The sequence below is a fragment of the Equus caballus genome, chromosome 10 (genome assembly GCF_041296265.1).
Source record: "Equus caballus isolate H_3958 breed thoroughbred chromosome 10, TB-T2T, whole genome shotgun sequence".
Lineage (NCBI taxonomy): Eukaryota > Metazoa > Chordata > Mammalia > Perissodactyla > Equidae > Equus > Equus caballus.
In genome coordinates this window covers 47,691,015-47,718,968 of record NC_091693.1, presented here as the reverse complement: position 1 = coordinate 47,718,968, position 27,954 = coordinate 47,691,015, and the positions used below count along the sequence as shown (strand labels likewise).

General features: G+C 37.4%; 2 protein-coding genes across 9 annotated transcripts in view; one reads left to right on the top strand and one right to left on the bottom strand.

The window, feature by feature from the left end:
* ORC3 (origin recognition complex subunit 3) overlaps positions 1-3,859 on the bottom strand; it is a 59,585-nt gene extending 55,726 nt beyond the window's left edge. For 4 of the 8 annotated variants that reach the window (XM_070223552.1, XM_023650786.2, XM_070223553.1 and 1 more), the window contains exons 1-2: positions 3,686-3,793; positions 532-586 (exon numbers count right to left, since the gene is read on the bottom strand). In XM_070223552.1, coding sequence (XP_070079653.1) covers positions 532-586; positions 3,686-3,709 — 79 coding nt within the window. In that variant the 5' untranslated portion in view covers positions 3,710-3,793. Of the gene's footprint in view, positions 1-531; positions 587-3,685 lie in introns of all 8 variants that reach the window. The other 4 variants (XM_023650787.2, XM_023650784.2, XM_023650785.2 and 1 more) reach the window with 3 other exon arrangements.
* Positions 3,813-27,954, top strand: part of RARS2 (arginyl-tRNA synthetase 2, mitochondrial) — a 67,650-nt gene continuing 43,508 nt past the window's right edge. Inside the window, exons 1-3 of the mRNA XM_001500331.7 lie at positions 3,813-3,957; positions 22,232-22,305; positions 26,745-26,847. Coding sequence (XP_001500381.4) covers positions 3,922-3,957; positions 22,232-22,305; positions 26,745-26,847 — 213 coding nt within the window. The 5' untranslated portion in view covers positions 3,813-3,921. The remainder of the gene's footprint in view (positions 3,958-22,231; positions 22,306-26,744; positions 26,848-27,954) is intronic.

Below are 27,954 nucleotides of genomic sequence, written 5' to 3'. Positions count from 1 at the left end.
AGATATCTGGAGATAAATGAAGACAATGAAGGCAGTATCTTCTTTTTTAATAATTTAATTTTATTGAGGTATAATTTAACAAATAATAAAATACAATATGCCCATTTTAACAGTTTGATGTGTCCTAGCAAAAGTATACACCCATTTAAACACCCCCTCAATCTAGGGAACATTTCCATCACTCCAAAAAGTCTTTCTTGCCCTTTTACAGTCAATTCTCCCTACCTCACCCCAGGAAACCACTGAGATTTTTAAGACAATCTTTTTTAAAACATGGTGACATATCATTCAAAGGAAATTTACTTTCCAATTTGCCTTTTGAAGGTATATTTGGATTCCCTTTTAGATTAGAACCCTGGGGTGTCCCCTGATCCCTTGGATCTACACCTCAGAACATATCTGCTACATCAACAGGGTAAGTAAGCCAAGCTTAGACAAGAGAATTACTAAATTCAATTATGGTTAGCTTAGTTCTTAAAGTTTAAGACTTGGAGGAGGAAAACCAACAAATCTGACCATAAGACATCTTACCTATTGGCACAGAGATCTTTCTCTTCTTGAAGTTTGGCTTAAACACAAAACAGCCCTATAAAAAAGAAAGAAAAAAAGCATAAAGTCAAAGCTAAAGAGCAGACAAATCCGATTGACCAAGTATTTTATGGATAAGCAGATTTTTTAAAAAAGACATTTCTTTAAAGTGCTAAGAAATGACATCTCTTCTATCTGAATTAAAGAAGGAAAATTCTTAAACAACAAGGGGACTATCCATTTCTTTCTCTTCCTTCCCATGGGATGCTCATCTTTGATTTTGTTCTTTGTGACCTGATCTAAGAGGCAAAGAAAATAAAAGCTGATGAAATTTAAACCCACAAAGCTTCCATTTTTATAAAACTTAGATTAAATTGAAGGGCTACATAAATTAAAATGAAGATCACGAAGATCGAAAATAGTGACATTCTCCCATCTCAAGAGAAGTTATTTGTTATTTAATTAAACACCAAGTATCTAGATCCTTGACAGGAAATAGATAATTTTGGCTATTGTCTCACTTTACATACCTTTCTTCATCTGATAAACTCTTATTCATTTATCCATTAAAGTTCCACTCAAACTCACCTGCTCTGGGAAACCTTCCCCAATTCTGTAGTCAGAATTATTCCCTCTCCTGAGATCTCACAGTACTTGAATATCTTTATTTTGCTTTGTTTTAAATCACTCCCATTCTGTATCATAGTTATTTATGGGTCTGTCTCCCAAGCTAGCTTGTCAGCACCTTCAGAGCAGATTGCATTCAATTCATAATTGTTTCCCCCATGTTTAGTATAGTGTTAACATATACATTAGGCCATCAATATATGGAATGAGTGAATGCTTGCCGAGTAATTTTCCTGGTAATTTCCTACTTACATTTAGTCTCGTAACATTATTTGACTAGTGATATATAGCCCTCAAGCTACTGGTTCTGTGTTAATTCTACCAATCCTAAAGCCATACATCATGGATAGCTTCTGAAAGACTGCCATTTCTATGGAAAATGAAGAAAGAATGAAAGATACATACCTAGAAAAAGTCATCTCAGGATAGTGCTAAAGACAGCTGTGCAAGTATAAACTGGCCATTTGGATTACAGGATCCAAAATAAGAATTGTGCCTTATACTACTATATCTGCAACTAGTCGAACTATTTGGAATGTGCATACACATTTAGAAAAATCATGTAGTACCGCAACAAGCTTGTCATTGCCTCCTTTCTATAATCACCTGCAATTCAGTAAAGGAAAAGGAGCTCTGAAGGAGTGAGATATGAAGAGTGCCAGGAATGGATGCTAATAATATGGCAGTAGTACTAATACGGTTAACCACTTTGAACAGCTGATCAAGTGATGCTGTTTGAGATGGAGGAAGAAGTCTAGAAGGAGAGCCAAAAGCCAGAAAATATGACCAGGAAAGGGAAGTTGAGATAGGTTATATAAAAAAATAAAAAGCTGGCAGTTCCCTCAATTCCTGAAACAGTCCTTAAAGATTCTTATTTATGTAAGTCTCCTTCATAATCATCTCAATACAAGCATTTCTGTTACAATGCCATAAATGCTTTCCTGAAAAAAAAAAAAACCTCACAATTCTGCAAGATAGACAAAAATAAGAGAGGCTTATGCAACAAAAAAGATTAGGGGACAGACCACTCAAAACCTCGGGAACTTTATAACCAGGGCAAAACAAAAACAGTACCAATCTTAATAAAAAGTACTAGCACAGTTAAATCTAGCATCACAGTCAATCCTTTGTAACCATAAACCCAATGGCTGGTAGTTCCTCCTTGATATGTAGTCTTGGAAAGCACAGCCATTAAGATAGTTCTTATGATTTCACAAATCCTCTCAGATGCATTATCTCATGTGATCCTCACAGTAATCCTCTGAAAGAAGTAATAAAAGCTAAGATTTATGAACGCCTAAAAATTTTTTTTATTTTAATTTAATCAAAATTAAAAATTAGATCCATGGTATAGCCTTCTTCACTAATCCACTGATTTAATGTAGGGAGAAATGTCTTTGCAGCTTCTTCATTTGCTTTCTCAGCTTTATCAGATAGCTTAACTTCAGGAGCTTCCGGTTGCACTCATATTAGGAAAGGTCTTACTTTACTTGGTCTGTAGTAGGGCTGTCTAATGGAACTTTCGATAATGATGGAAACATCACAGATCTGCGCTAATACAGTAGCCACGGCCACATGTGGTTATTGAGCATTTGAAATGGGGACTGAATTTTCAATTTTATTTAATTTTACTTTATTTTGATTCAAATTTAAATAGCCACACGTGGCTAGTGTCTGTCACATTGGACAATACATCTCTAGCGTTATCTTCTTACCAACTACACTATCGTGTCTTGCAATTCCTGGCAAGCGAGGCAGCCCAAATGGGAAGGTTTACATGATCTCATCTCACACACACACACACACACACACACACACACACACATATACACTACTTTCTCGTTCTCATTTTTTATAATGCTCCCTCTATCTCTACTCTCTGATTATACTGATTTTTCAATTCCTCTAATATGCCACTTTATTTCTATCTTCTGAGCCAAAGAACATGCCACTCTCTCTGCCAGAACAGCGCCGCTGCCTCCCAGTCCTTTGCTTGACTAACTTCTACTCATTTTTCAGATCTCAGCTAAAATGTCACTTTCTCTAGGCCTTCGCTGACCCCCGCCAATCTATATTAGGCTTATGTCGCTCTCCTGTTCTCTCACTTAGAACCTTCTTGCTTACACTTATCACAATTTGTGATCATCAGTTTATCTGTGTTTAATGTCTTTGAGTGCAGAAACAACCTATTTGGTTTACTGCTGTATCTCGGTACCTAGTAGCGCTTGGCGCATAGTACATATCTATGAGAAGGAAAAAGGAGAGGAGACGGGGGCACATCGTCGGAGCATCCGGCCTCCACAAACCAGAACTCAAAAGTCCTCCTAGCCAGGTAGCTAAAGCAGATCGGCGCCGTCGCTCCCCAAGCAAAGTTGGCCTCAAGTAGACCTGGAGCGAAGAGCCCTAGCTTGGCCCGCCATTGCCTCCCCTCAAGCCGGCACACCGAAGCCTCTGTAACTTCCGCTTTATCCCTTCTACGGAAAGGAGAGAGGCGGCGGCGGAGCCCTAGTGGGCGCCTTCCCTCACGTACCTTGGACACCGACGAGGTGGCCATGGCCCCAGCGGCCCGCGGGATTACAGATGCACTCGGGATTTCCCGCGCGCCCTCGCGGCAGCGGGGCAGAGGTTAGTGCTGGGGCACGCGGCTCCGTGATTGGCCGGCAGCACCCTCGGGGCCGGCTTCCGGCGCGCGGAGGCGGGGCATGCAGAGGAGGGCGGGGCGAGGCAGGGTGCCCGCCGGCCCTGAAGCGCTTCGTGGAGTGGGCCATGGCGTGTGGCTTCCGCAGGTCTATCGCTTGTCAGGTACGGATCCGGGAGTTGGCAGGAGGACCCCCGCGGAGGCTGGCACCCCGAGACTCTTTCACTGCTGTGGGCCAGTCCTCAGTCAGCGGGAGGGGGGTTCCGCGGAAACCCTGTTTGTTTCTAGCGCCTCCTCACCCTTCTCTGGAGCTGCTGGAGCTGCTGAGGCAAACCCGCTGGAGGGTCGGGCCTGTGGCCCAGATAGTTTCTCAGGGTGAAAAGTGATGCGGGGTCGGTGAGCTGAGGAGTCGAAAGAAAGATTTCTTGGACTCTTAAGATCTGGCAGTAGTGCTCTTTTATTTAGAGACTAGTATGGAATAGCATGGGGACAGGACCCACGGGCAGCCAGAGATGCTGCTGGCATGGGGACAGGACCCATGGGCAGTCAGAGCTGCTGCGTGGGGACAGGACCCACGGGCAGTCAGAGCTGGTGCTGGCATGTTGCTGCTGCAAAACTGAGCTGAGGGTAGGGCTAAATTTAAGGCATAGGTATGTGAGTTATCTCTTTACAAGACAAAGGAAAGAATATGTAAAAAAGTTAAAATGGTATCAGTGCAGGTGGGGGTCTGGCTATTGGGTGGTCCTATAACTTTTAGATAAGAATCAAATAGGATTAAGTAAAGGCCAGAAGCCACCACCCTAAATACTATCTTCAGCTAAAGACAAAGGAGGATGTTGGGGGGGGGGGGGGGCGTGTCAGTTACATGAGGTTGCCAGACGGTAAACAACTTAAGTCCTTGCCTTCCCCATTAAGAGTTTCCAGAGAGGACACCATCCCACCTTCCTCCTGGTGCAAAGAGGGTGGCATCTTTACAGATGGAGATTTCCCTTACAAATGTAAATGTTTCCCAACGAAGGGCAAGCAAACTCTGAGGGCAAGCTCCTCAGAGTTGCTTTTATTACAGGTAACCAGCCTAAAATAATCCTCATCATAAACCCCCCTGAACCCATTTGGCCCCGAAATAGTTTGGGGATATGGAGGATGGTCAGTCTTCTATAACTACTTCCGGCTGTACAAGGTCGTAGAGCTGTCCCTAAATGGGGCCATAGGGGTACAGGCAGGAAGTTCAGTGGACTGGAAGGCTGTGGCTGTGGAGTCCAAGGCTGACAAGGTATACAGAGCCTCTGGAGATGAGACAATCATTTGATGAGAGGTGGTCCAGGAGGTGAAACTTTGTTGACGTGTGGAAGACAAACAATGAAATAGACAACAAATTATAATAAGAAATACGAGCAATATGATTAACCCAATTGAATAAGGTTTTGATAGTAGTCTAGAAACCTGGACCTGACCATAAGTTCAACCAATCATTTAGAGATAGGGTAGGATCAAACATGGATTTAATTTGGTGGCTCTATCAGATAGGAAGGCAGAGATATTTTGATGGTAGTCAGGAATATAAACACAACATTCAGTTTTTATAATGGCACAAGTGCCCCCCTGTGCTGCTGTCAAGACATCCAGTGCCATTCGGTTTTTGAGGACTGCCTTACACATTTGGGATACTTCTAAATCGAGCAGCGAAAGGCTATGTTGTGTATCATTCAATGTTTTCATAGTAAATTTGTTTGGAGCTTCCATGTGCCAGATGACACTTTCAATTCCTAATTGGGGAAGGAAAACTGAGGCAAGGTGGTCATACCAGTGGAAGACAGAGTGGGTCCAGTGCTGTTGCAGGTTGGGTAGGTTAGCAGGAGGAGATATAGTAAATGTAGTTCTACCTTGCATCCAGACGAAACCTAGGGTGCGTTGAAACCTAGGGTGCATCGTCCAATCCATCCAGGTGGCAGCCAAGGCCATAAGTTGGAGCCAGATAACCACTGAGTGCCATTAGGGGATAACCAACGTACGCTGGGCCATCTATCCCAGTCAATCCCAACCAATCAGTATTTCTTAAGGCTATGATATGAGAACACATATAACTGGGAATTTTTCCCATAGGTCGGGTGCTATTAGGCCATGTATCACAGGTGTGATTGGTTTGTTCCCAACATAGAGTGGCCTTTTGACTGAGTTGACCACTAGTAGGAGTGAGCCAAATATATTCATCCCAAATTTGATATAGTCCATCCTGTGTGTATCGATAAGTTGGGGACTTTACCTTTGGAACTTGTTGTTTATGATCCACCTGTGACAGGGCACATCTAGTTAGTATTTGGGCAGTAGTATTGAAGGAAAAGGCTTGATTGTGACCAGGGAACTCCCTGGTATCAGAGATGGATGGCCACAAGGAGACATTATGATTAGTAATAGATGAATCTTGTAGAAGAGAAGAGCTAGAATCTAATATCCATGAATGTGTACTATAGCTTCTACTGAAACATAATTTTTCTCTCTAAAATCACCCTCACTTTTATAAAAGATAGCCAAATTAAGATAAACTGGTTTGCAAAATAAGTGTCATTTCAATAAAACTTGGTCCAATTATTTACATAAGTGCAGCAAGAATAGCAATTGATTATACAGGCTTTTTAAAATCTGCTTTGCTGGAATCTTTTATTAGGAATCTCAGATTGAACTGTAAAGGTCTCTCAAGGCCAGAAAAGCCAAGCCAAGGACTTGCCATCAGATTTTACCTGTAGTACCTACAGGTTTAGGTGGAGTCCTCTCTTCTCTAGGTCCCCCAAAATATTCTGAGGTTCCTTGCATCTGCCAGATAAGCAAGCTTCCTTACTTACCCGATAAGATTGCTAGAATCTCTGTAAACAAGGTACCAGGCGTATATTTCCAGGTGGCTTTATTTCCAGAAAGTCAACCTTATTCCTCAAAGGCAGTATTGTCATATCTGAGCCTGTACGTTTCTCAAATACGACATTCCAGTCAAAGCCTTGGTAATATAACCAATGTGTCCTGTTATAAGGAGAATAGATTCTTATTGAACTTAGGCAGATACTGCCATGAAATAACCATACTCACTCAAAAAGAGTTTCCAAATTCTGGAGGGATCAGGGAGGGAGAAAAAGATAAATGTTTCAGTTTTGCTCATAAAGGTATAATTTCACTAAATTGCTGTAAGTCATAGTTAGCATAAGAGAAAAGAGAAAAAGATTTCTTTAATTCTAAGAAAACAAAACAACACATCAAAACTCAACAATATTTCAAACAGAAGTCATAAAAAGTTATGATCATCCTCATCAGTTCACACAGTCCTGTATAATTGATTCTTGAGCTTAATCTTCTGTTAGCAGATCTGTGAGCTCGGTTTCTGTTAGAATTCTGTAATTTCTTACCCAGTTCAGTTTTACAATCTGAAAGTTTATCAGAAACCCGTAGTTTAGGGGCTGGCCCCGTGGCCGAGTGGTTAGGTTCTCGCACTCCGCTGCAGGTGGCCCAGTGTTTCGTTGGTTCGAACCCTGGGTGCAGACATGGCACTGCTCATTGAACCATGCTGAGGCAGCATCCCACATGCCACAACTAGAAGGACCCACAACTAAGAATATACAACTATGTACCGGGGGGCTTTGGGGAGAAAAAGGAAAACAATAAAATCTTTAAAAAAAAAAAAAAAAGAAAGCCATAGTTTAGAATCTTGTGTCAGAATCCTTTCCAGGAATTGCTCTGAAGATGAAACATTTGCAAAAGCAAAAAGCATCAGAGTAAAACAGCAACTATCTGTAAATGGACAAAAGACTCAAAAGGGCAATTGACAAAGAAACTTGGCTACTTCTGTGACATACAACACTTCTAGATAATAACTAAAATTATGACTGATAACCAGGACAGATCAGAATTTTAGGAATGTTATATAATTTTAAGCCTCCTATATTAATAGCATTTACCCAAATAATACACCTAAGAAAGTTTATCATCACTTATTTGACAGTGCTTCCCCATGTAGTTTAATAGACCAAATAAGCCTAATTAATTTAGTATTTTCCTCCTTATAGGAAGAGAGAGAACAAATTTCTTTGAGAAGTCTCAAGGGCCCTCTGAAAATCCTCAGAGAAATTCTTTTTCCTTCCACAAGGTCAAAAGAAAGCCTTCATTCAGGATTTGAATATTTTTGAGGGAGAAGCTTGTCAAAAATATCAAAAGTTTTTGGGGCTGGACCCGTGGCTGAATAGTTAAGTTCGCACACTCCGCTGCAGGCGGCCCAGTGCTTCGTCAGTTCGAATCCTGGGCACGGACATGGCACTGCTCATCAAACCACGCTGAGGCAGCATCCCACATGCCACAACTAGAAGGACCCACAACAAAGAATATACAACTATGTAGCGGGGGGCTTTGAGGAGAAAAAGGAAAAAAAATAAAATCTTTAAAAAAAAAAAAATCAAAAGTTTTTAAAATACTTCTTCAAATAGGAAACAATGCTCACTGTGTAACAATGCTCAGGTATATACTCAAAATGACAACATATAGTCAAGGGTAAATAGCTAAACAGTCAAAATTTTAAGAGACCTCTTTTTTCCCGAACCTAACCAATTGTTTTAACAAGCCAGATTCTGTCTTTTAGGTAGACTTAGAGCAGGCCAAAAATTCAAGAAAATTAACCTTTTGAGAGAGAAAACCAAATTCTAATTTTTGTACCAGTTTACTTTTTCATATTAAAACCCACTTAGTTAATTAGATTCATTTTAATCTTAGCCAGGTTTACTAGCATAAAACTCCTTTCAGAATTTCTCCTTCACAAACCTTCTACAACTTTCTTTTTGCCTTCAGAATTTGTCCCATGCTTTCTTTCTTACTTTCTAGTACTTTAGGACAAATTTATCTTTCTTAACCCAACAAACAAAATATTTCCATTCTTTATACCTTCTTTACTGAAAACATACATTTTACTTTCCTTGAATACAGAGCTGTTTCCCTTATTAATTCCCAGTAGCTTTAATTATATAGGTTAATAAGAACTTTTAACCCTTAACAGACCATAGTAAACACTAAAAAGCTAAGCAATTACGAATTGTCTTTTACATCAGCATTCTAAACACTTCATAATTTCTAGAAACATGCCACTTCACAATAAAACACAAGGCATGCTTTTTAATAGACCCAAATGCTGTTAGCCTCTTTACAATAAGAAGCCAAAAGTAGATAACTTATATACATTTAGCAATAACGTTTGTGTTCTATTCAATCCAAAAATGACCCAGATACTCAGATTGTTTTATCATTTAACTTAACTTGGCAAAACTCAAGATTGTTACCAAAAAGAATTTCAAAGCTGGGTTTTTTTTTTCCCCCAAGTATACAGACCATAAAACAGTTATTGTACCCACTTTTATCTATTTAAACCGTTTGTTTCCAACAATTATGTTCAGATTACCCACAAAAACCTCATGAGACATTAGGCAAAACTGGTCATCATTTAAAGCTATTATCTTGCTGATGAATTTAACAGACAATGTAAACTTATTTGACTAGTAAACCCAGGCTGCATGCCTGCATCATATGCAAATACCGGCAACTCTGACAAGAAGACTATTTCAATCAAACCAACAAACTTAAACAAGCTTTCATTTACCAAAGGTTAACTCACATCGCATGAACTTGAAAGACATTGGATTAATTTCTACTACATTTAGAATTTATGTAAGCGCTTACTTTAAGCCAATTAAACAGAGCTCTTAATTTTGGCCATACCATCCGGACTCCTCGGCTCACTGACCCCGCATCAAAAAGTAAATCTGAAAAGGAACATGTTGCTTCCCTCACTCCTTCCCACCCCACAGCTTTGTATACTTTACCTGGGTAGAAAGTCAGTGGGCCATGATTAGACCCGATAGAAATGAGTGTTCTTTACATTTGAGGAAGTTGATGATGTATCTGAATTTTTATTCGAAAGGATCCAACTTTAAAACTGGTCATTTCTCTTGCAGTCACTTTGGCTGCCTGTCCTAGCATTATTTTTGGTAACTCCAAAGATAACATGAGACTGCTGTATGATGAGGAAGGGAATAAAACACTGGAACATAAATCTAGAATTCATTAAAAATAACTTTTAAAATGCATTGGCCACCTATGACATTTTGCAATGAAACTTTCTGTTGTAGTCTTGATAAATCCTCTTCCTCTTTACTAATGGACATATTAGTGGACGTATTTTGGTATATAAGTTCTCTTAGTTCATTTTTACAGTATTTCTGGACTTTTGTGGGGAAATCCCTCTGCCTTGTCTTTATGCCTGTAGGTGTATTGCCCTATTCACTGCCAGCTTCCCAAATATCACCACTGGATCTTTTGATAAGACAAAACTCAGTTTATGCCTTACTGGGGTAAGGGAGAACACCAGCTTGATAGTGTTTTTGTAGTGTCTCTGAGAAGCAAGGTCAGATTTTACTGAGAATTTGAAATATGGTTTAAGGCTGGTCTTTCAGTGGCAGAAGGTAACAGGGGAGGGGAGTGGAGGAGATGGCTTGATTGGGAATGAATACTGATCTTAGCAGTTTTAAGGTTGATGGAAAGTGCAAAATGAGGAGTGCAAGGCGTCTTAGGGCATAAACTGTTGATGCTTTCTATTGAAGAATTGATAGATTTTTCAGGAAGTCCTTGTAATGAACAATCCAGTTAGTTGTCTGGGCAGGAGTCTCCTAGAATAGTAAAATTATGCTAATGAAGACAAAGAAATAATATAGGCATGTTAACATAGACAGTAAACTATGTCCAGGGTAGGTAGTTTTGGGCCTCGGTGTCCAAGCTTTGTGTTTATGGAGAGATAAGATGGTTTCCGTTCTTAGCCATTAGGTAAAGTTTGTGCCTTGGCCAGAAACATTTTGTGTTTGCTTTTGCAAAGGCTATATTCTTCCTTGTAAAGAAGGTAAGTTGGAGAAGCAGGAACTAATACGTATTGAGTGTATATTTGTACTGGTTACTGTACATTCACATTTAAATCCCTTGACAAACTTATGACATAAAAGTATTAACCTTATTGTATAATTGAGCAAATTGAGATCCGGAGAGATTAAATAACCTACCCAAGGCCACATGGTCAATAAATTGAAGAGTTGGTTTGTGAACGGAGATCTGTCTAACTTCAAAATGAGCTCTTCCCCATATACTATGCTGTTTAGTTTGTGAAGGCAGGGAGCACAATCTGATCATTAAACAGTATCTAACAGGTTTGTATAGCAACATAAACTAAGCAAATATATATTTCTCCGAATATGGAGTTATTGAGGGATGATCTGAAATGAGGATAAATAAAAATATGTGCAATAGAGGGGCCAGCCCAGTGACACCAGTTAAGTTTGCACATTCCGCTTCGGCATCCAAGGGTTCTCTGGTTCAGATCTCAAGTGCAGACCTACGCACTGCATATCAAGCCATGCTGTGGCAGGCGTTCCACGTATAAAGTAGAGGAAGATGGGCACGGATGTTTGCTCAGGGCCAGCCTTCATCAGCAAAAAGAGGAGGATTGGTGGCAGATGTTAGCTCAGAGCTAATCATCATCAAAAAAAAAATAATATGTGCAATACATATCTTCACAAATGGGGATCCCTTTGCTAGTTTAGAAATGAAGTATTACATGAAATGGCACATTCATTCAGCAAACTTTGATTAATGGGTCTGCAGTTTTCTGAGCACTATCATCAGTCCCAAGGTTGAAAGTGAATAAAATACGGTTTCTGCCCTGGAATGGCTCCGGACTAACTTGTGAAACAGATATGTAAACAGGTGATTGCAGTGTAGTCTGTAACCACTGTATTAGAAGCATATGTGCAGTGCTAAGGGAACATGGAGAGGACGGCTCCTAAGCGTCAGGGAAGGCTTTGTGGAAAAGGTAATGTTGGAGAGGATGGGTAGGAGTGTACGAAGTAATTGGAGTGAGAGCTTGGGAAGGGGTAGGGTATTCCAAAAAGAGCATGTGCATAGACACAGACACGTGGAAGAGCATGGTATCTTCATGGAACCGCAATATTTGAGCATGACTCAAGTTTAGAGCATGATTCTGATGCCTCACTTCAGCAAGTCCTGTTGATTCAATCCTCAATCTACTATCTTGGATCCATCCACTCTTTTCCATCACTGCTGCCCCTCCCTTTGCCCACCCCACACCAAGCTACCGTTATCCCCTGTATCAGCTGTTTGTAACAGCCTTCTGATGGGTCTTTCTGTTCCCATTCTTGCCCTCCCTCCAATCCATTGTCCTTGTGGAGGAAAGTGACTTCTAAAATGTCAATCGAATCATGTCATTTATCTGTTTAAAACTACATTGCACAGACTCTATCAGAACTTGATGTCTTTTTCTGCAATCTCAGTTCATACCACTCCATCCCTTCTTTCTGTAGGATCCTAGCCACAGTTATTTTCTGTTTTTCCAACATAGCAAGGTCTTTTCATTCCCATTGCATAGATTATTCCCTGCGCCTAAAAGAAATACATTTTATTTCATGACCCTTTATACAAGATGGAAGTTTCACAAAATACTTACCTTATAATGTGTGTACATTCTTTTCTAGTCTATGCTATTTCATTTTTTTAAAAATGTTCATTGGGACTCACTGAATTTAGTCCCAGCTGACAACCTATAGTTTGGAAAGTGTGTCCTCCAGTTATTCTCTGTGTCAGTCCCTTGGATGCTTTCATCATAACACTTAGGAGTTAATTGTTTTATTTATGTGTTTGTACTTGTTTTGGTGTATGTTTCCTCTATAAGCTTCATTAAGACAGAGAACATGTTTTATTCACTATTATTTCCCCAGCACCAGCAAAGTGCCTGCAACATAGACGGTGTTTAACACCTACTTGAAGAATGAACAGCTGTTCTGATATAATATGAAGTTTGTAGCTTCACCAAATGAGTTCAGAATTTTAAAGCCATGAGATGACATGGTAGTAATGGAAAGGATGAAATCCCAGCCCCATTTGTGTGACTGACTGACTCTTGGCAGGTTAATTAACCTGTCATGGGGCTGGCCCCGTGGCCAAGTGGTTAAGTTCATGTGCTCCGCTGCAGGTGGCCCAGTGTTTCGTTGGTTCGAATCCTGGGCGCAGACATGGCACTGCTCATCAAACCACGCTGAGGCAGTGTCCCCATGCCACAACTAGAAGGACCCACAATGAAGAATATACAACTATGTACTGGGGGGCTTTGGGGAGAAAAAGGAAAAAATAAAATCTTTAAAAAAAAAAAAAACCTGTCAGCTGTAAGATGATGATATTGAGTCCAAGTTTATAGGATTGGTGCAAGAGTTAATAATGACAATGATGAGGATAATAATAACTGCTATTTGTGGAATACCTTACTTGTACCTTGCAGTGTTTTGCTGAACTTTACAGGGCTATTGTGATGATGTTAACAGAAAACGCTTAGTGTCAAGAATGTGAGGCATCTGTGATTTTACCCTATGAGTTAGTACCCCACAGTTCCATGCATGGGTGCAGAAAACGTGAGACCCCTGCATGGGAGAAAAGGATTTTATTATTCACAGCAAGAGCAGTAGCCAGAGTATCAACATTTTCTTGTTTTGGTTCCCCAAGCCCCTCTTCTTCCCACTGGGCAATGTGAAGAGGGTCAGACTATTCTGCTCAGGCAGTACGCTGTCTTATAAAGGTGACGAGATTTTCACATACTGAGGTATATGGGGTAGCTATTCTGGTTCAAAATGGCTTTAGCTTAAACTAAAGATGCCTGACTTATGGCCTGTCAAACATGCATTGTACATCTGTTTTAACCACTGAAGTAAGGAATGCCCTCTCTCAAGATAAAGAAGACTTCCCCTCCTACAAGGCCCTTTCAGGAACGCCCCTATTAGGACTCCTGAAGCTAAGTTCCCTTTCCCAGACTTCGGGGTCATGTTGACCTGCTAATTGGCGACTGATTACCTCTTTGAAACTTTGATGAATCTGTATCCTGGGCATGTTTAATGTATGTTCTTTGTTCTAAAAAGGTCTAAGACTACTGAAAACCATGCTTCTCTAGAATGCTTTCTTTGTGCAAACTACCTTCTTGGGTTATAATCCTCACCCTGGTGCAAGTAAAACTCACCTTATCACTCTTATCTATAGAATGGTTATTGGTTATTTTGTGTCTGCCTAGGAGATGAACGCTGAGTCTATCATCATGGGCAGTAAGCATGTTCCCCTTTGCTCTGGAATGGGATGCTATTTCTGTCTTAGAAATTTGTTTGCTATACTGTCTTACAAATTTGTTCTCTCACTGTTATTGACTAAGAACTGAAATTCTTTGTATTCTGTAGAATAACCTTTGTAAAATGTTCAGCGCTATGTCCAGCTCAGAGATATGACGGAGTGAAGATTTATTTCCCTTTCTCCCTTCCTTTTCATTTAGATTTTGATGTTAAGTTTAAAATAAATGCAGCTGGTTCGTTTTAGTTTTTTTTACTTTTAATTTGAAGTAATTTCAAACTTACAGAAAAGTTGTGATAATAGTATGAGAATTCCATCTACCCTGCATCCAGATTCACTAGTTATTAACATTTTGCCACATTCGTTTCATCTCTCTCTAAATCTATGTATATAATTTATTTTTCCTATATCATTTGTATCATGTTTCACACATCATGCTCCTTAACCTGTTAATACCTAATTGTTAGCTTCCTAAGAACAAGGCTTATCTTACATAATCACTGTACGTTGCTAGAGTCACATAACATTGATATATACTTTTATCTAATTTACAGTCCATTCCAGTTTTGTTGATGTTTTTCAATGATGCCTTTTTTTCCAGAATAGAATCACAAACTACATTTAGTTGTCATGTACTTAGTACATTTTAAATGGAGTAAGCTCTCCTCCTCATTAACTTCTATCTACCTAACTTGAGAGAAGAGACACATGGCGAACAGTGAATAGAAGACAAACCTCCTTGACTGCTGATGAGTTTTATTGTCATATTTCAAGTGCGGCCTCAAGGAGCAATTAAACTTGTTGACCAGTTGTTGTCATCTAGTCCTAAGGTGAAATTTTTGTGTTGGGAAGATACTCTTCCATATTCAGGTGAACTACAGGACTGAGTTAATTATCTAGGTGTGTACTTTGCTGCTAACCTATTCTCACAGGCCCACTAGCATTCAGTTTAGCTTAAAACCACAGGTTCTACAGGTCTGTGCTAACTTTCTTTCGTTATGGTTAATTAGGAATAACTTGCCCTCCACATCATTTGGGAAGTTCTCTTCTGAACCCTGAAATTTCAATTGTCACCTTATTTGCTTCTTGTTTGAGTCTGAGATAATCCAGACCTGTGCCTGAAGGAAGTCTCTGCAGAAGTTGGAGTGATTGTGCATTGGCTCTTGGTGCCAAATACAGAGCCTGACCTGGTTATATAAGAGACTCAGAAGTGAGGAATAACCAGGGGTGATTGACAAGTTAAGTAATTTAAGATCTGGAAGAGTGATTGATAACCTTTTAAGAACTTTAAGACTCATGGTCTTATAGACTGTGTTATATGGATAAAAATAAGAAGGTTTCAGTTCTGCCACCTATGTATCTGGTTGCTAAAGCATATGGATCTCTTTTTCATTAGCGAAATTAGTTTTTTTATACAATTACCAGAGATTTTGATCTTGAGCCTGGCAAGTTTAGCTCCTAACTGAATTGAGCAGCTGTCTAGAGCCAGGTTGGTAGGATACTTTTTGGCTTTGTGTTCAGTACCTGGGTACTAGTGGTAGGAATCATGTGTGCCTGTGTGCCAGGGAAAGGAGTGGTTGAGGACTCCCCACAAGCTAATTAATGTACGTAGAGAACTACGTATCTGAACCATCCTGCTTAGCTTTCAATAGGAATTCCTTAACAGTACTTTCATAAAGTTGTGCTTTGGTAAAGAAAAAAATCTTTCTCATTTTGCAAAAATAATGCCTGCTCATTGCAAAGAATTAAGCAATACCAAAAGGTACAGACAATTTTTAAAAACCCTCCCCCATAAATAATCATCATCATTAACATTCGTTGACCTTTATTTTAGATGTATTTCATTGCAGATATACAAGCAGGAAAAAAGAAAGAAGACTGGATAGATATACTTTTTATAAAAATTTGGCTGTATTGTAACAAGTTCTTAATTTTAGGTTTTTTAATTTTTCCTAAGTTTTATGATGGAAAATGTCCAACTACTAAAATTATAATAGTATTGATTCCCCATGTACCCATAATCGAATTCCTGTTTTAAATAAAAAGTATTAAACATAGTTTTGCTGGAAGTTAATAAAAGAAAAAGAAACCAAAGTGCAGTTCAAAGAATTATTGATGTATTTCCTAAATGAGTCCTCTACCGTTAAGAAAAAGAGATTACAATGAACATTACAATTTGGAGTGATTTTTAAAAACCTTGATGTTTCAGATTTAGACAGTATCAAGCCCTGCCATGAGAGATGAGGGCATTAGCATTCTGGTAGTTGGTATAACCTTCCTCTACCTTTCCTTATTTGTTTGGATAACTTTCTCAAAGTTTGTAATACTTATAGTCCATTTAGTAATCACATCTGCACAACTTGTCTCCTATTCCTTTTATATTGAATTGGATAAGATGCTTACCACAGTCCTTTTCCTGATGTATGGCTTAATTGGCTGAATTTTTCTCTGTCAGTAGATTTTTCAAGAAGGGCTCATGGTGCTTTATTTTTTTTTTTAATTTTACTTTTGTTTTTTTCTTTTTTCAAGAAATTATGACATCTCAGATAAAATAAGGTTAGAAGTATCAAAAGGAAATTTAATTATTGGAAAATTAGCATGTTTGGAAATACTATCAAAATAATAGATTGAGAAATAATATCGAAAATCTTCATTTTAGAAATAAAGGAATAACACCAGATTGTCTAGTTCTGATTTTGAATTTTTATAAGACTGGTACCACAGATGCAAATGCATGCAGTGATCTAATGTTGTAAAAATTTCAGTTTTCGTACATTGGCAACTCATTCAAGTTAAAAAACAACTGAGCAGGTGAAACATAGCAGTTTGCAACTTCTCCAGTGGTTAAATCCAGTCTTATATACTATTACTGCTAAATTATTTGCTTTAAACAAGTCATGGTCTTTGTGATTAGGTGACATGGCTACAAAGTAAAGTATGTTTGTTTCATTTCTGGAATTTTCTTGATTGGGTGCTTTATTTTTGAAATTTAATCACTTAACCAGGATGTACCTCAGCATTGAATTTTCTGTATTATATTTTCCTGACAGAGTAATTTATTTTGATCTGTAGACCCAGTTTGTTTCTTTTTTTAATGAAATATTTAATCAAGGAGAAGAATATAGTTAGTATCCTTGTGCCCACCACCCAGCTTGAAAATAAACTATTACAAATGCTATTAAAATCTCCTGGGTTCCCATCCCTGGTTGCAAACTCTCTTTCCTCACATATGAGGTTCTGTGTTTATCATATCTGTGCATGTCACTTACTACCTGTCAATGTATCTCTAAATAGTATTCTTTTGCAAGTTATTACATTTATATAAGCTGTAATCAAATTATAATTATCCTTCTGCAACTTGGGGTTTTTTTGTTTGTTTGCCTCAGTATTTAAAAGATTTACCTGTAGTGATGCACGGAGGTCTAGTTCTTTCATTTCACTGCTGAATGGTGTGCCGTAGCTGCAATAGACCAGGATTTAGATTTGGTTCTTTACCTCAGGGATGTTTTTCCTTTTATTGGATATTATGCCCAATTTCCATCACCTTGATCACACCTCTGACTCCAGCTGCCACTTGTGTGAACAGTTCTACATCTGTTTGCATGCACTTACGCTCACAGCTCCTCATCCTGTCTGAAGCTTGCTGGTCCCAGCCCATACTCACCTCAAGTGCTGGCAGAGTTAACACCCCCAAGGACAGCCCTCAGTCGATGAGGGATAAGCTCCTGCTTCCTATTTTTTGATAGACAATTTTGGTAGACGTTGTATATGTTTCTTGGAAAGGACCGTAGAAATTAAGCCCCCATTGCCTGTAGCAGTGAACTTGATAGCACAATCTTCTATTAACTTTTTCTCCTTCCCTCTCATTCTCCCCAGTCTGTCACTTTGCCCTCAGGAGTCACCTCCCATATAAACTACCTGCACACAGTCCTTTTCTCAGGCCCTGCTTTTGGGGGGAGCCACGATGCATATCTATGAATACTTTTTATTTTTCTTGGCTTTTGTTGATTCACCTCTATGGCTTCTGATAAGTGAGACCAAAGTAGGAGCCCTGCTAACCGTGGCTGCTCCATGTGCTTCAGGATCTTTTGTATCTTTTCCTTGGCTATCGCTTTGTGAAGAGTATGGCTTTGGACTGTGTCTCTCTGTCCTTATGTATTTGCTGCTGGAGAACCAATTCACCTGTCTTCCTGTCTGCTTGCTGCTTTGCTGCTCTTCTTTTGTATTTTAGGGACACCGGTTATCCTAAGGTTGGGTTATCTCGTACCCACTTTTATTTATTTTTCTCTGATTGATTTAATCTCTCTTTTAAAAAAATCTGTATTCTCTGATTATCTTAGCCCTTTCTGTGTCATACTTTTATTTTCAGTTATGGCTGTTGTCTTCCTTTGTGTTTCTTAATTATTCTATAATAAAAAATATTGGATCATCAATTTATTTATTTGATTTTTAAACTCCGCTTTTATCTCACTTTGTTGTTTTTCCATCTTGCCTCTTAGTTCTTGTTTATTATCTTGACATTTCTGAAAATTCCAAATCTTGAAGCACTCGTGAAGAATGTCTTTGTACTCAGGTTATATTTTCTTCTTGACAGAGTTCTTCAGTCTCCCATTTGCTGCATCTTCCATTCTGTCTTTTTCTCTGTCTTTCATTGTGTTCCTTGCTCTCTCTCACTTTGTTTGCCTCTTTGTCATGCCTTTTCTTTTTCATCTTGCTCGTGCTTGACAGCTGTGCTCAGTCTTTCTATTTGTTCACACGTTGTGTGGGTGACTTCTTTACTCTCCATATCAGATTTATTCTTGGCTCTCCTCACTTTTGTGATTGCAAAAATATAAACTCTGCTGCTTTCCGCTCCACTTTTGTCTCTCCAGTAGGTCATGGTGACCTGTACACATTACTCCTGAACTCTGACTTGGCATATTAAGTTTTTGTTAGCCCTGATATTTTTTCGTCTTCCTGTAAAAGTTCCTCCTCTGATTCTTACTGCCCATGAACACCATATCAACATTCGTTCCCTGTAATTGGGGGATGTATTGTGTCTCCACTGGGGAGGCCCTCGGTGTGCTGCCCTGGAATCTTCACTTCTGCTAGATAGTGCTGGAATTCCCTTCTCTGTTTTAGTCATTATTTCCCAGAGCACTAACATCTCTCAGCCATAGATGGAAAAAATAATGGAATCCATTCAATTTTTTCTCTCCAGATTTGGGGTATTAATGAGAATTGTTAATTCAAGTTCGGAGCCTTTGCCAAACAGGCCTTCTCCGTTCCTCTTCAAAATCTGCTTTATCTTTCCTTGGCTATCACTTTTGAAGTTTATAACTTTGGGCTATGCCTAAACTGTGTAGTTGCTGCTGGAGAACCATCCAACCTATCTGTTTACTACTTACCTTTCTTCCTTTCTCCCCTCCCTCCATTCTTCCTTCCTTTTCATTTTAATTTGATACTGAGTGGGAGTTGGGAGGTGGCAGATTATGTAAAGAAGCCTTCATTCCACTATTTAATCCCAGAGTTCTTTCCCTTTGGGTTTTGTTTTGTTGTTAATTGTGGGAAAATATGCATAATATAAAATTGACTGTCTTAACCATTTTAAAAAATTTTTTTTTTAAGATTTTATTTTTTTCCTTTGTCTCCCCAAAGCCCCCCAGTACATAGTTGTATATTCTTCGTTGTGGGTCCTGCTAGTTGTGGCACGTGGGACGCTGCCTCAGCGTGGTTTGATGAGCAGTGCCATGTCCGCACCCAGGATTCGAACCAACGAAACACTGAGCCCCCTGCAGCAGAGCACGTGAGCTTAACCACTAGGCCCCGGGGCCAGCCCCTGTCTTAACCATTTTTAAATGTGCAGTTCAGTGGCATTAAGAACATTCACATTGTTGTGCAACTGTTACCACCAACCATTTCCAGAAATCTTCATCTTGCAAAACTGAAACTTTGTACCTGTTAAACAATAACTCCCCCCCCTCCTGTCCTCCTCTTTCTTTTTGGTTTTTTAATTTATATCATGTAAGAATGTTTCTGTGCCTTTGTAAAACTGTTGAGGATATTTCTATTTTGGTGTTCAGATCTTCACATGAATATAACTTGGTCTTAGAATTTACTTTTGGAAAGAGTGTGTTCCTGCTGTCTTGCTGGGTCTGTTACTAGGTGAAGCATGCTGTGTAGTTGCCAAGAAGCTAATAACTATCATTACCTTGAGTTTTCTGGTATAATTTTGTATCTTCACTTTATTTTATTTTTATGTGTTTAAGCCCCCTCAGAGTCCATTGGAGCAAATGAGATATAATAATAAACAATTTTTAAGTAGTTTAGTTTATATCAGAAGGATAATTTTTTGTGTTGTTCATTTGAATGTAAACATCTTATTACCTAGGTTCACAACGTACTTGTCAGCTGAAATGCTTTAAAATTGATCTACATCACAAAGTTGTTTTTCAGCAGAGTTATATTTAAGATAGGCAGAAAACCTTAGTGGTTATGGGTAAATTTGGGAAATGTTATGTCAAAATAAAACCTTTTCGAAGGCAGAAGTAAACGTTATTTATTACATGCAGATTATGTGACACTTTTTGTAATCCTCACAAGAGACCTAGTTTATTATACCCATTTTTCAGATGTGAAAACTTAAGCTCATTCATGTAAACTGACTTTCTCAAGGACTCATAGCTAGTAAAAGTGGAACTGGAATTTAAATCCTTTTTTCCTCCTAAAAGAGATTATAAAAGAACCTTTATTACTGATGCATCTATTGGCAGGAACAATTTGTAGTATAAACATGAACTGTTATAGCCTTTATTCTGTAAATGCTTTGGAAATATTTATCTACTTCTGGGAAAATATCCTAAGGAAATAACCTTTTCATAGGGGATACAGTAATGGTAATGCTCTTCCTAAATACTAGAATTTAAAAAGTAATTATTGTACTCTGAGATTTAAATTTAAAAATCAACACATACTAGATCAAAGCAGAAATGTACAGAGCATCTTGAAGATAAACAACAGCTCTGGACCTGCAAGTTTAGCCTTTTTTTTTTTTTCTTTTACATTTATGAAATTCAACAAATGATTTCTTCTGACACTAGGAGAGTAAATATTATTACTATCAGGAGACAGTGATTTTAGTTTTATTCCCCCCTCTTCTGAACAGTTTCTAACACCTCTGAAGATTTGTCCTTGATCTCTTAAATTCTTTACTTTTCCTATTTACCCCAGCATTCCCTTTCCTGTCTCCCAACTCAGCAACCACAGCTTGTCTGGTGCAGTGGCTCCATAGAGACTGAGGAGATGGGGAAGAAAGATGAAGACATGTCTAAGGTCATTATGGCCTTACCACTATTTCACTATTTTGTTTTTATGCATTTCTCATTGAAAGGATGGAGATAGGAGTCAAGTGGAGGTTCTGGTTTTAGATAGTTTGTGTTCACATCCCAGCTTTTCCACTTAAGCAAATTACATAAATTTCTGTACTTCAGTTTCGTTATTCATGAAATAAAGGCTATGAAAGTATAAAAATCATGGGATTGTTTCAAAAAAAACTTAAGGCATGTAAGGCGCCCTGTCATGTAAAAATCATTCAATAAATGGGAATGTCTCCTCCAATAACCGCGAGTTTCTGATGCGAGCAGTAGTTTACATCTTTGGCTGTGTATTACAATCATTCAAGGAGCTTTCTAAAAATATAAGTGCCTCCAACCCTGCTGTTCTGATGAATAAACCTCTGATAGGACTTGGGGATCAAATTGTTCCCCCATTGTTTCTTTGCTTGCTTGTTTGTTTTTAAGTCCCATGAGGTTTTTGTGTCTTTTATTCACTGCTGTATCTCCAACGCCTAAAACAATGCCTGGCACAAAGTAGGTACACAATAAATACTTTTTGAATGAATAAAAAATGTGTTATCTTTGGTCCCTCAGGGGTTCATCCTCTCTCTTTTTATAAAAAAATTTTTTAAATTTACAAATATAAAATTCATCCTTTTTGATAAACAATTTTGTTTGCTACTTTATGGTCAAACTCTCTCCTCACCTTCAACTTTTGACTACCACTGATCTATTCTTCGTCTTTACAGTTTTGGGTTTTCTTGAATGTCAAATAAATTGAATCCTAAATTGTATCTAGCTTCTGTCACTTAGCATAATGCATTTGAGGCTCATTGTGTTATCAATAGTTTATTCTCTTTATCGCTAAGTAGGATTCCATTGAATCTGAACAAATGTATTAACCATCTTGCCCTATTTTGTTCTTTTTGATTTGTAGCTTTCCAGAGTGTTGGATCTTCCTCCAGAAAATTTGATCAAATCAATATCTGCAGTTCCAATTTCAAAAAAAGAGTTAAGTATAGTATATTTGTAACTGTCTAAAATGCTTCTGGCTTTGTCAATATAAAAAATAATTTGTTGTACTTCAATTTATAGGATAGTCTTTGAAATTAACCATAAGGTATGAGTCATTATATTCAACCTATTGTTCCTATTGACTTAAATATTTAGAGTCTGTCTGTTAGGTGCTCTGACATGGCAGATTATATATTATATTATATTAACATAAGAATTATGTTATTCTTATGTTTTGGTGTTTGTGTATGCTAATAACTATAATTATAGCAAAATCTTTAAGAAAAATTAGGAGTGAGGTTCAAATTTAATTCTGTTCAAGAAATGAGCGAACTAAGATCATGGTTAGAATCTCAGGGTTTTTGAGGGCATCTTAAAGATGCCTTCACTCTTCTGACGTTTGAATACTGTTGTACCATATTTACCTGCTAGATTGTTTGTGTTGGGCTTGTCATTTTGTTGTTGTTTTTTGAGTCTCCATTTGAGGTGTCCCTGTGATAGAAAACTATTGGTTAGGACTACCTACAATCCGTCGTTGCTTTCTTGTTTGTAGGGAAATATCCGTCTCTTTGTGAGTTTGGTCATCCTAATTGATACTTGTTTATCATTTTGATAGAAAACTTCAATACTTGGATAAAATACCCTCTCAGTCAATTATTAGTGACAAAAATTAGCTAGATAATAGGCATTTAAGCCCTAAGCTTTAGAAAGATGTAAAGATATAATTATCAGTACCATTATGTCCTTACATCATTTTGTCCCCTTAACATTGTCAGGCCTTTAAGATAGAGTAGGATGAATATTCTTGTTCCCAGATTAAGACAAAGAGAGAAATAGAAAAGGAAGAGAAAGGCTACATATGGCCTTAAAAGAGAGCACCTGTAAAATGGCCTGCTGTGACTTCCTCTACATCGAGTTCCAGGAGAGAGGCAACCCCTGACCAAGGGGACCTCATAATTATATGTAAATTGATGTAATGTTCCAAACCAGTTACCTATTTCATAAAATCTGTAAATGACATTTTGCATAATGGAATGTCTCAGTTTTTATTTTATATTTCAAAGGCCTTTAATAAGCTAAACTTTCTTGGCCCACCTTTTGAATAGGATTTCCTTTACCCCCCTGGAGCTCCTTTGGACAGCTCCACTTTAACAATCTGAAAACGAAGACTTTTATTTATAGAAAATTGATATTGGGAAGGGCCTCAATTTTTCCAGGCTATAAGTCTAAAATTCTGCATATTAAACTTACTTAAAACAAAGGGAAGCTGTGCTGTTTTGCCATAATCAACCCAGGTATCCTTTACATTACTAAAACTAAGCCTAACTGTTCTATATTTCTAACTTTATTCTAGAATGCTATCAAGTACCAGGAGAGTTAAGCAACATTATTTTTGTTAATGTGGTTTATTTAATGTAATATGCATCAATTTGCTCAGATCTCATAATTCTCTCAATTCGGTTTTCAACTATGTTGGAATTCCTATATAATATTGATTGTAGTAGACAGGATTAATAACTTTGTTATAAGCCAGTAGTACTAAAGCCTCTGGATTTCACTGACACCACAACTACTCCTCAGAAATAGTGGGAAAGTAGCTATTGCTTTTTTAATTTATTTTTTAAAATTGTAAACAATGTGAAAGTAGAATAGTTTAATGAACCCCTATGTGCCCATCACTCACTATCATTGGCACACAGCCAATTGTTTCATCTAGAACCCTATCCCCTGTCTCTCACACTGGATTATTTTGACAATTACTTCTTTTCATGGTCTAGATATTATGTCTTTTTAAAAGATTTTTTAAAAATTAATTTGTTTTTCTATCACAAAAGCAAAACAGATAATCTTCTTAAGGAAATTCAGGAAAATACAGAAGAAGAAAAAACCCCGAAAGTCTTACTACAGTAAGACAGGTGATGTTAGCAAGTTGGTGTATTTTTTATATTTTCTCTTTGAATATGTCTTGCAGCCTTTAAAAAAAAGTAGCTATACAACTACTGTATGCATAATTTTTGAACCCTTTTCCCTTGACATCATTCTCTTTTTGCAAATATCACTTGTAATAATGGCTTAATAATAGTCTAACACTCCCCTGTTGATGGACATTTAGATTGTTTTCAGTTCTGACTTTAAATGTATTCACATTCAGTAATTACCTCTTTAAATAGGCAAAGCAAGAGTTTCTTGTGGGTATATAATTAAAAGCTCCCTAAAGGGAAAACTGGGAAATAGGTCAAGTCTGGTTGATCCTTTCCCACCTCCCTGAAGCATTTACTTCTCTTTTGGGTCTTTCTTACTGGCAAGTAACCCTTCACATAATTTCAGAATTCATGTTTTAAATATTCCTAGTTTAATACGTTGGTGTTAATCATTGTTAATAGACCAAAAGGATGATTTTTTAATTTGTCCTTCTACCACTGAACTAATTGGAAATATTTGTGATTCTAATGAGATAATAAAATTTTTAAATTGAGTTAAATTAGTTCATTATTCACGTCTAGAATAAAATCATCAAACTATCTACAGAATATCATGTGACCTCTTTGTGTTTCCTGGATGTTTGAGAGCCATCCTGTAGGTTTATGGTCATATTAAATCTTTTTTAAAGTATCCTAGCTATATATTGCAAATCATAATTTAATCTTTGGTGCATTCAATCTATATAATTTCAATTAATAATATTATCATGGTTCTTATTACTTACTTTTAAAAAATCTTTGTGTGTTTATTCTTGTTCTGCTTTGTGTATTATTCCCATTTTGTTAAACTGTTCAATTTCCCACATTATTGGCACAAATACTTAACTAAAGTATCAGATTCTTTTGGTAAGAGTAAATACAATACATTCAAACCTCATATGAATTTCCACAATTGAAGTTTAATCTTTAAAAAATTGAATTGTCATTTAATAATTAGAGAATAGTCTTAGAAAAGAAACAGTATAGTTCCCCAAGCAAGCCAATATATGAAGAACTACAGGCTCAGTACTGGTACTACTTAATATTTTTATTTAACATCAGAACTGGAATTAGTATTATTTTACCAGGACTTAATTTCTTAGGAACACTGGGAAGTAGGTGCCATTATCATCACCACTTTACTGAGGTAGCAGAGAGATTAAGCAACGTGCTCAAGATCACACAGACACTGATTGATAGATGAACTTGGGTCTGCTGTTACAGCTCAAATATTCAGTAGATGAGTTTGGGTTGGTAACTGTAATTCACATTAGGCTGCATGGATAATGGATTAAGGCTCAGGAAAATTCTTAATGGTCATTGTTGACTGGGTTCTTTAATGTGATGTTAATCAGAAGTCACACAGGATTTTTTAGGCGTGTCCCTGAATTCCAAAAGTGGTAAGAAGAAAATCATTTGTGCCTCTCCAAAATGTGGCCTTTTGTGTCAGTGACAGATGGGCTAGGCAGACAATGATTCAACCACTTACTCTGCACATAGAGTCACATTCTCTAGTTCCCTGTTAAACATCAGAAGACGTTCAGTGTGGGTAATTGTGTAGATGTTTGTATATTGATCAAAATTTTTTTATACCCTGAACTATTTCAAACTACAGAAAAATTCATAGAGAATAATATAACGAACACTTGTGCTCACTTTCTAACATGACAAGTCTTAACTTTTTTCCAAATTTACTTTGTCTTTTATTGTGGCAGGGGTTGGGGGGCACTCTTGATTTTTGTTTTTAGAAATCAAACATTGTAGATACTGTTGAAGCCACTTGTATATACTTCTTTGATTCCACTCCCTGCTATCTGTCCCTAGAGGTAACTGCTTTCATGAGGCAAATGATTATTTTCACTAATCAGTTGCTTTGTGTTTGTTTCTTGGTTTCTTTGTTTTTGCATTGTTTCACCACTAACCCAGTGAAAAGGACGAATGGCAATGTCTGTCACTTTAATCAACTACTGACTGTCAAGAATAATATTCTTCTTTTTCTCATGTTGAAACTCAGATTACAACATTTAAAAAATATTTTTGCTTTGGTCGTTTGGAGCTCAATGGAGGGACTTAAAAGAAGCCAGCATTTGGAATAGTGGAGGAAGAAACCTGCACTTTTTTCTGAGTCTGCGTTTTAGTTGGAGTAGGATTTTAGAGGAGACAATGAACTTTCCAGATGTCAATTTTCACATCTACAAAATAAGGTGGTTGCTCTCTATTTGTCACAGAGATATTATATAGCTACAACCAGGTAATAGAAGAGGAGGAATTTTCTAAGACGATACAAGATAAAGTTCTAAATAAATACAAGATGATGTTATTTCCAATTTCTTTGCCTTATATTTTGAAAGTCAACACCTTCTTCTGATAAAATTGTGTCAGTGTGGAGAACCCAAAGTGATCAGTCTTTTTTTGGTACACTAGTAATGTTTTTTAAGGTAACAATAACCTTTTTCTATTTCAATGTCTCTTTAGAGAAGTAGCTGATTTTCAGCTTTCTGTGGATTCTCTATTGGAAAACAACAATGGCCATTCGAGACCAGATATGCAAGTTCAAGCCACGAGACTGGCAGAGAAGGTACTTTAGCACTGTACCTTTTTGACATTATAATAAATGTGTTATTTTAAAGGAAAAAACACTCAGCAGGCTATCGCAGCCATAATAATGAATTTAATAGTGTTTCTTTGTTCAAGGCACCTTGGAAAATATAAATTCATTTTAGCTGTGTACTGTAAGGTTAGGATGCTTTTTACAATTAGTTGTAAAGCATTCCTCTTGAGCTGACATTGTTCAATTTTTTGATTAACTACTTATGGGGGACTGAAGTGTTAATTACATTTACAGATTGAAGCTGGATGGACTTCTGAATTTAGCAGAACAAGCTTGATAAATTAGAGCAGTGGGTTGCAATTTTTGAAATGAGTTTCTGAGAAGATGAACATTAAAATATGAGAAGAAATGATTAGATGTAAATAGAACCATGATTACAGAGAAGAAGTGGTTAGATGATTTAATAAACCTCTTTCATTTCTAATTTCTCTGATGGGTTTGGTATCTAAAAGAGGAATTGAAAGGATTGTAGAGAATGACCAAATCCAAATTATTACTGTAATACTATTGGAAAAGGCAGGTGTTGGACAAGGTTTTGTTTTAATAGGATTATTACATGTGACACAAAGGAGGTGACTGGGCACACTGAAGAAGTGGAACAATGAAAGTCATTATTGTAGAAAATGATGTTTAAAAATGAGTATGTACACAATATTATAAGCCAATATAATCTCAATAAAATAATTTTTAAAAACACATAACATTAAAAAAAAAGAATGAATATCATAAAGGAACTTTGGTAGCTGAATAAATATTTATTTGATCACAAAATCATCCCAGATTTTTATCAGGAAGTACACCAAGTGTAGAATTATCCTAATTACAATATTTATTCTCTTTCCCTCCATCTTCTATGAGTTCTCACAAATAAAGACTACTGTCTCTTTAGTGACAGCAGATATCTTTTCAAGTTCCATGGGTGTATCAGGTGCTTTGAATATCTAGTTGATTAAAAGTTTAAAGCATATTCCTTAAAGACAAAGTATTTAAATTATTTAAATTTTATGTATTGGTGCAAGTTTTTTAGCTTAGGCCCTGATAGAATGTCATGTTCTGTCGCTCTCTTGAAAGGTA